Source organism: Penaeus vannamei, unplaced genomic scaffold, assembly GCF_042767895.1.
Source record: "Penaeus vannamei isolate JL-2024 unplaced genomic scaffold, ASM4276789v1 unanchor4268, whole genome shotgun sequence".
In the NCBI taxonomy this organism is placed as follows: Eukaryota; Metazoa; Arthropoda; class Malacostraca; order Decapoda; family Penaeidae; genus Penaeus; species Penaeus vannamei.
The window spans coordinates 2,501-12,065 of NW_027217248.1; the positions used below are offsets into that span (position 1 = coordinate 2,501).

The 9,565-nt window shown below is 46.5% G+C and overlaps 1 protein-coding gene across 1 annotated transcript; it reads right to left on the minus strand.

Annotated features, from left to right (window-relative positions):
* Positions 1-1,799: 1,799 nt before the first annotated feature.
* LOC113817440 (prickle planar cell polarity protein 3) lies at positions 1,800-8,868 on the minus strand (the record flags this gene model as incomplete). Its single annotated transcript, XM_070120282.1, is given in 3 exon segments — positions 1,800-5,743; positions 6,028-6,226; positions 8,665-8,868. Coding segments are annotated over 3 exon segments (2,517 nt in total), but the record flags the coding sequence as incomplete, so codon positions are not given.
* Between the last annotated feature and the right edge of the window lie 697 nt (positions 8,869-9,565).

The following is a 9,565-nucleotide window of genomic DNA, read 5'->3' on the forward strand; positions in this document are numbered from 1 at the left end:
ACTTAGTTTCTTCAACATTACAGACTCTACTGACTTTCCAATGTAATCTATATCCCATGCAAGGAGCGCGTGCTGAAGGCCGAAATGACGGTGATGCCGTCGGCCAGGTGGGTGACGCTGACGCTGACGGAGGTGGTGACGGCTTCACAGTGGAGTCGAAGAAGAAAAGGAATAAAAGAGAGACCACCAACGCCGGTAAGACGCCACTGGCATCGAGGAAAGATTGTGTCCGTTTCGCCTTCCCTTAAGGCACCATGAAAAGGGAAAAAATGAAATGGCTGCTAGACCTTGGCAACCCTCTCCGAACCTGCGGGATACACTCATTGACCTTGTGCGAGGGGACACGCTCTCCTCGCCACATGTCTATGTCGCTCGTTCCCAGCAGAACTATATAGAAAACCTTACTGGGGGACTCATTGGAGGTATTACCTTCAAGTCATGGGATGAAAAAAAGAAACCGGAAAAATATGACGAATACCTCGTCCCGTAGGCTTACACCGCCCGGGACTCCGGCCTCAGGAACACGGGTGCGCGGCCCCTTCTCTCGCGTCCCGGCCGGCGAGTGTGGTGTTCAGTGGCATGGAGAACGTTATTTTAGACCGGCATTTTATGTTGTAAACTCCCATTGTGTCAATGATAATGGGAAGTAATAGATGATTTTATCATATAGAAGAACTATTTCGTGTATCATTTGATATCCATAACGTAAAAAATATGAAAAAAAACGATATTTCTATACACCACATTGTTACGCGTAGCACACGCATTTTCAGTCCGAAATAAATGTAATATGGCTCATTTTGTAGCTGAATAGTAGATCCATTGAATGATGCAGTTAGTTTTTGGTTTTTTTCATGTGCTTCTTTTAATAGTAACATGCATATAAGAAAGTCCCCTTTGCGGTGTTCTAAAAGTCTACGTAAGATATTCACAAAAAAAGTTAAAATCGAAAAATGTGCTTCCGCATACAATAGATGAAAAATTATTCTATTCAGATTTTTTTTCCTGTTCTTCTAGTAAAAGTGACATGTACATGAATATAAAAACTTATTCTTCACCCTTGCCAGGCGCCTCGTAAAATATTCCCCCCAAAAAAGTCGAAATCGAAAACATTTCCTATATTCCCTAGATTTACGATGATTCTATAAAAAAAGATGATCAAATAAGAACTAATCATTTTTTTTAGGGGGGAGAGGATTTTTTTTCTTTTTACTACAACTCGAAAACTTCCAGCGATTCGAACAAGAACAGAATCTCGCTAGGGTCTAGACAAAAGTGTGGGATTCTTCATCAAAATCGGCAAAAGAAATCGGGGGAAAAAATACGATCCCTTTAATTCATTTGTGTATGAAATCGGTGTGTCTCGGATCTTTGTCCATAAGAGGGGCGTTGTTGGAGAATAAGGGACCTGGGATGCTAGGTCCATATATTTATTTTAAGAGAATACGAGGGAAAATGGAAACACTTATATACTAATTCTAATATCGATTTTATCCTGCATAAAAGAATTCAAAATGAAACTGAATGAATAAAAGAAAATCTCTGCCTGATTAGTGATATCCATTAGTCTTGTTTCGTAGCGATGTGTTACGTTAAGATTATATAACCTTATAATTCCTGTAAATAATTTATAATTTTTTTTTTCTGTAAATTCCCGATTCTTTTGTCAGCCTTCATTTGGAGAACCCAGAGAGGGGTGGTTGAAAATTGATCATGCCACTTAGTTGCGTAGTTTTATATATATAAATATATAATAAAAAAAAGTGTAGCCACCGAAAAAGGGAGGATAGAAACATGAATCATCGGAAAACAATTTTATTAATATATGTACAAACCCTTAACCAAAAGCCATTCTCATATATTACATTCCTTATGAACATTCTGCTTTAGCAATATAAACACATTTATAATCTACGAACTTACAATAATAAAAAGGCATAGACTACAAGTAATATACAACAATCAAAATAAATACATAAATGTACAGTGTTTGAGTGATCTTTCCACTCATTAATAAGTGATAGGGAATCTCTATAGACACTGCTATACAAAACATTAGAAATACTGAATACAAGACGTGAATAAAATGTCGGAAGTATGTGTACAACAGGAAGGTCCTGTAGCTAATATAAGGTGGGTTGTGTCAACGAATAGCCTGATCAAGCTGCAATATGCAACAGCTGCCACATAATAGGATGAATTTATTGTGTATGATTTAGCAGGGTTTTTTTCTAGCATTCTTGTGAAATGCGACTATTGTATAATGAAGAGTGTATGAAATCTTATATTCTCTGATGATATGAATACAATAAACCTAATATACTTAAAACTGGAAATTAGTCACACATTTACAAAGGATAACAAACGATAAAGCTTAGTTACTCGTGTCAAAGAAGTCAGAAATAGGTCAAACCTCTTAAAATGACAAAGTATGGTGACCAGTTTGACAATATCCATCTCGGTCGGCAAACGTAGCACTTTATTCCAGTCCACATAATTTGGAAATGTGTGGAAGGTCTGTCGAGTGTAGTAGTATATAATGGGGGAAAAACAGCTCATGCTTGAATTTTGATTCAATAAGAGTGACGGGATGAAAGAGTGGAGGATCTTGCCGTGTTTTTTAAGGTTTATTTTCAATTCGGCCTGGTGTCTATTACTCTGAAGTCACTGCTTAAATAGACCGATGATGGGAAATCTCTATTATCAGCTAAAAGAATGTTTTTGCGATAGTTATGTCGAATGGAGAATTTGTTGTGGATTTGTAAGTAGCCCATTATAGCAAACGTAATTAGTACAGGACGTTGTATACATAGGAGGCTACAATAATATACTCATTATAAGCACCCGATCGATGCACACATGTAACTAAGATGTAAATATGTGGATGCCAACCGCTAAACAGGGCAGATTATGTTTTACTATGAAATATTGAATCATTTCTTAATCTTGTGAGTCATTTCAGGTAATATTGACTATAAATAATACTCAGGTATGTCTCAACAGACAGCGAAATTCTTCCACATTGCTAATCGCAGTTGTCTTGGAAGACATTATTTGGCACTTCAGTTAGACTGCAGTCATACATATAGAAGGGTTCTGAACTAACTATCCTACTACAGTACACGTGGCCAGTATGTTGGGATGTTCAGCCGAATGATGTCACAGCAACATTCCTTGGCCTCTTTGCATATTATAGGGATGATGTTGATTTTTTTTCACAGCCCAATTTTCAGTTTAGAAACTGCTATTATTTACTATATAACACTATTGTTGATTTTAAAATTTGGGTGTAAATATGATGTATCTTTGTGCACATTAATGCCGTACTCCGAGATTTTATCATGAGGATGATCAACATGAATGAGCACTTAATATTCAATGCATGCTGTATGTAATACGACAGTCCATGAATAAGATATCTTTAAAATGATGTGTGTGGCACTGTCCAACAATACTGGTGCGGCAAGGTCCTCAGTTGGCTCTCTCCCGAAGAGAGTGCCACCAGAACCACGAGGTAGGCAGCTCTGCAGCCACAAAAATAAAGCGCAAGACGAAAATAGAGCACTAATCTGTCACTACTAAGCGCACTTGGCTGCTGCATAGCTAGAGTTAACTGGCACACTATGCCATCAGGAGATAATACAGTTTTTGTCCTTTTCTCCGAACCTCTTGCGAGTGGAGGGGGATCCTGGTGGTTGAGTATTTCCAGCTTGCCGTCTAGCGTATGCCAGGGCATCATTAGGCACATAACTTATACGAACACCGCCATAAGCTCTCCTCGGGGGAAGCTCATAGTCAAATTCATCAGAAGAAGAGGAGGAGCAAGTCGAGCACACAGACTCGTGGTCCCAATCTGCGTCTTCGAGGCCTGGCGCAGATGGTGTCTTTCGCGGGGTTCTGTTCGCCGCTGAAGGTTCCGAACCAGAGTACGAACGTGACCTTGGGAAACCATTAGAGCCGCTCCCTCGGTGATGTCGCTGGCGGCGGCCTCTGGTGGAGCCCTCGGCTGGCGAGACTTCCAAGGCTGTTGGAGCCGACCCCGATGAAGACGTCGACGAAGAGGAATCACGGGGATCGCGGGTTGAGTGCTGGCGGCTCGGGGATTCCCCGCCGACTTGAGCTGGATCGAATCGAACTGAGCGATTGTGTCTGTCTTTGTGTCGAGAAGAGAGTGAGCTTTTTCTTGGTGCCCCAGGGGTAGGAGTTGCTGAAGGAGATGTAGAGGCAGACGATTCCCCATGCTGACTTAAATCTGGCATAGACACATGGGCAGGAGAGGCACGCCCTCGGGTGGCCTCTTCAGACGCCAAGAGCGCCTCTAAATTAAGGTCAGACATCGCCGAGAGGTCTAATGGCTGACGACGCGCTGCATTGGACAAAAGTTCCGAGTTTTGCAAGAGAGACTCTAACGTTCCAGGGGAAGAAGTTGCAGCCACTTCCCGCAAAAGGTTGATTCCTTGTTCTGCAAGAATGCGACCAAGGGAGCGTTCTAGCACCAGACGATCGAGTCCTGCTCCCACAAGCTCAACTCCTCGCTGCACTTTGTCCGCCGGCACATTTTCCTCACACGTAGGAGTGGATGTCAAGGGCTGACCTGGCAGAGGAGGAGGGGGAGAGTGCGGGCTTGTTTGGCAAGAGGAGGAAACAGTGCTTCCATCTGCACCTCGATATTCTAAAGCACGTCGGCCCACCTTCGGAGACTGCTGGAGTTGCAAGGCTTTCCGGCCCATTTTGGGAGAGCGCATGAGAGGGTTCGCCTGCGCCTGGCCCCTCACCTCCTCGCCAGTCACTGCGGCCACGGATCGGTTGCCCGGCCGAGGGGACCCGATCTCCGAGGGCGCTCGAGACCCTCCGACTTCGGAAGAAACCCTGGACGACCCAGCTTCCGACGGCCCGTGCGGAGACTCGAGATTGTGTCTGTGATTCTCGTGTCTCGGCGAGTGCGCAGACTGCAGGCGCGGTGAGCGTGGTGAGCGTGGCGACACGGGGGAGGCGACGTTCTCATTGGGTCTTTGTTGCCCTTGGTTGTCGACCGATAAAACGGACCCCGGTGAGCGTGGACTAGAGACACTAGGTGGCTGAGGAAAGCTGTTGGGTTGCGCCACGCCGTGCATGCCGGACATGGAAGGCTCCCTGGAGAGGGCGGGCGCGTGACGCGTCCTCTGCATGTCGCGAATTTGGAACGAGTTGTCACGGGTGATGCGAGGCTGCGGGCCGGTGACGCTGGACGGCTTTCTGCTGAGGAGGGGCGACCGCGGGCTGGTCGCCTCGCTCTTGTCGCCGCTGTTGTCCGTGAGGGGCGAGGTGGGCAGCGGGCGCCGCCGCATCTTCGGCGACTTGGACACCACCTGCACGTCCGGCAGCGGCGACTTGATCCCGCGGCGGCCCGGGAGGGGGGAGGCCCCGTCGCTCAGGTCGGACGTCGACTCGTGGTTCAGGTGCCTCGTCGGGCGCGGCGCTCGCGGGGACGTCAGCGTCGAGTCCGAGGCGTCGTACGAGAGCGAGGAGCGCCGCTCCAGCCCCGTCGACGGCCTCAGCATCTGCGTCGGAGCCTGAGGCGCCACCGGCGTGTTGGCGTTGCTGTCGGAGGGCGTCGGGGGCTCGCCCTTGCTGCAGGCGATGGAGCAGAAGATGGCTCCGCGGCGCGGCAGGAAGGGCCGACCCAGCAGGGAGGCGTGGCAGGTGTGGCAGCAGAAGCAGTCCTCGGTGGCGTGCCAGTGCTGGCCTTCATGGGTCATTTGACCTGAAATGATGGACATTCATGTTAAACACAGTAAAATGAGGACATGCGTTCTGCTAAATATCTGCAATGTTCATTAACTCTATCATTATCCTATCATCACTATTAAGAGTATTATCAGCAGCATTACCACAAATATCATCCCTATTCTTATTCTTACATTTACTGCCATTACCATGAATATCCTCACCCAAACCCTGAACCAAAATCACCCCCCCACCACCCTTACCACCCCCACCATCCCCACCACCTTTACCACCCCCACCACCTTTACCACCCCCACTTACCCTGATCCACGCCGATGGGCTCCCCGCAGGTGTCGCAGTACTCGGCGAACATGGCGTCGAAGCAGTGGAGGCAGAAGGGCCGCCCGTCCCGCATGATGTACCTCTGGCCCCCCAGCTGGCGGTCGCACTCGAAGCAGGCGAAGTGCTTCATGTGCCACGCCCTTCCTTCGGCCTCCGTGCACTCGTCGGCGAGGATGATCTGCGGGGGAGGAGGGGGTTAGTGGGCGCCGGGAGTGGAATGGGTTGTTATCTAGTGTTGTTATTATTATTATTAATTACTAATTACTGTTATTATGATTATTATTAGTTGTACTAATTATCATGTTTAATTATTGTTAATTATTATTAATTACCATTATTATTAGAATTATCATAACTTTTATTATTATTATAATCTTTAACACACTATTACTAAGATCATTATTTCGTATTATCAAAAAAATGAAATTCAGTCTCCACATACAATAACTTCATCATCGTTTTCTTTAACCACTATACTCGCAAAAAGTGTCTACAACCCATAGTACACACGCACAGACACACGCACACACACACACACGCGCGTTCCCAAGCCCATAAACAAACAAAACAAAACAAAATACACAAAAGATACACAAACATTCATATCAAAAAAACATCCCTAGAAAAAAAAAATCAATAACACCTCCCGCAAGCAAATTCGAGGGACCTCTGGCCCTCGTCGTCATCAGCGGGATCACAACTCTTCGGGGCCGAGGCGCGAGCGGTGCCATTTATCAACGTTATGACGCGAGGGACCCACAACAAACGTTTCTCACCCCCCTCCCCTCCCTCCTCATTCCCTAACCTACCCCCGCATATCTTTCTTTCTCTCTCTTTCTCTCACTCTCTCTCATTTCGTTCTTTTCTCCCACGTTCCCCTTTCCCTCTTCCTATTCTATTATACCTATCCTTCTAACCTGACTTAGGGGAATTTTTAAATAACTAGCTAAGAAAACACACGCACACGCACGCACGCACACACACACACACACACACACACACACACACGCACACGCACGCACGCACACACACACACACACACACACACACACAAACTCACAAACTTGGGCCATAATCCGACGAAAGGGTAATTTCCCTTGTCATTATTTCCCGCGGTAAATGGGTGAACCTCGCGCACAGACCTCATCCTCTCTTCCCTTCTCTAATTAAGAACGATGTCTCTAACTCTTGGCACGTACACATTTAATCAACACGCTTGCTCGCTCTCTCGCTCTCTCTCTCTCGACTCTCTGTTGACTTAATTCTCTCTCTCTCTCTCTCGACTCAATTCTCTCTCTCTCTCTCTCGACTCAATTCTCTCTCTCTCTTTCTCTACTCGATTCTCTCTCTCTTTCTCTCTCTCTCTCTTTCTCGACTCGATTCTCTCTCTCTTTCTCTTTCTCTTTCTCGACTCGATTCTCTCTCTCTTTCTCTTTCTCGACTCGATTCTCTCTCTTTCTCTTTCTCGACTCGATTCTCTCTCTTTCTCTTTCTCGACTCGATTCTCTCTCTCTTTCTCTTTCTCGACTCGATTCTCTCTCTTTCTCTTTCTCGACTCGATTCTCTCTCTCTTTCTCTTTCTCGACTCGATTCTCTCTCTCTCTCTCTTTCTCTTTCTCTTTCTCGACTCGATTCTCTCTCTCTCTCTTTCTCTTTCTCGACTCGATTCTCTCTCTCTTTCTCTTTCTCTTTCTCGACTCGATTCTCTCTCTCTTTCTCTTTCTCTTTCTCGACTCGATTCTCTCTCTCTCTCTCTCTCTTTCTTGACTCGATTCTCTCTCTCTCTCTCTCTTTCTCGATTCGATTCTCTCTCTCTCTCTCTTTCTCGACTCGATTCTCTCTCTCTCTCTCTGTCTCTGTCTCGACTCTATTCTCTCTCTCTCTCTCTCTCTCTCGCCTCGATTCTCTCTCTCTCTCTCTCTTCTTTCTTGACTCGATTCTCTCTCTCTCTCTCTCTTTCTCGATTCGATTCTCTCTCTCTCTCTCTTTCTCGACTCGATTCTCTCTCTCTCGACTCAGGCATGCCTCTCTCTCTCTCAAAACTCTCTCCCTCTCCCTCTCCCTCTCCCTTCCCTCCTCCTAAAATAAAAGAGAGAAAACGGAATTCTCAGGGGAGACTCAAGAAGAAACAACACTCCTATCAACTGCAAAAGACTTAACGATAATAACCGACTCATTTCGAGGAAGAGGTCTCTCGAGGCGGACCCTATCGCTCGACGGGGAAATCGGGGGCCGGTGTTGTAGACTTATGAATATTCCTTTTATTTCGATAGAGAGAGAGAACGGCTCTTAGTGATAAATAAAGTAATAATGGGGATATGGGAGGTAACGATGGCTATGGTGGTTGTAGTGAGTGATAACAGCAATAATAACGATAATAAAAACAATCATTTAATGGACATGATCTGGTCACAGACATGCACATATAGAGAGAGATGTACACTGCCAAACACAGACAGGCAGGCACGAACACACGCACACAAATACACACGCGCGCGCGCGCGCGCACACACACACACACACACACACACACACACACACACACACACACACACACACACACACACACTCCACCCCTCCCCCTACCATCCCACTTCCAACCCCCCCCTGTCTCACCTCGTCACAGGCGGCGCAGCGTGGCTTGAGGCTCTCCGCGTGGTGCCGCCCGCAGTACAGATGGGCGTCCTTCCAGAAGTAGATGAGGTCGACCAGCAGCTCCTTGCACACGTGGCAGTTGAAGCAGGCGGGGTGCCAGCAGGCGTTGGGTCCCGCCCGCGCCGCCACCACCACGATGTCGCCGCCGCCCACGCTCTCGCCGCACTGGAAGGGGACATGGGCGTGAGTAAGGTGGGCGAGGGTTGACTTATCTATTTAGATGACTGGCTATAGGTTTATGTGTCTATCTATCTATCCATATGTTTGTCTGTCTTTCTATTTATCCGTTTATCTTCTATCTATCTATTGGGGATTGTTTTATCACTTTTTTCCGGGATCTATGGATTATTTTTCTATGGAGACGTGAGTCAGATCAGCGTGTGTGTGTGTGTGTGTGTGTGTGTGTGTGTGCGCGCGCGTGCGTGTGTGTGCGTGTGTACGTATGTCCTTGTTCGTGTGCGTGTAAGAACCTCCAATTGGTCATCCGAGCAGGCGAAGAGGGGGGAGGGGGGAGGCGAGAGGCTGGCCGCACGCCCCCCCCCCCCTTCCCCGCCCGAGGGAGATTTTGACTTTGAGGAGTGAACTTTCGGATTTCCCAAAGGGCGCGCACCAGTAATTCGGTGAACACGAGGCGATCGGAATGTATACTCCATGTATATTTATCAGAATATGCTATGAATTTTTTTGTTTCTTGATTTTTTTCTTCTCCGTCTTTTACTCTTGTGTATTGGGAGAGGGTAAAAAATATCGTACATTTTTCTCTTTATCACTTGCGAACTAAAATAATAATGATAATTTTTCAAAATTAACTGTAATAAAAAAACCGTCAAGGTCATTAATATATACTGACACACGGTAAGGA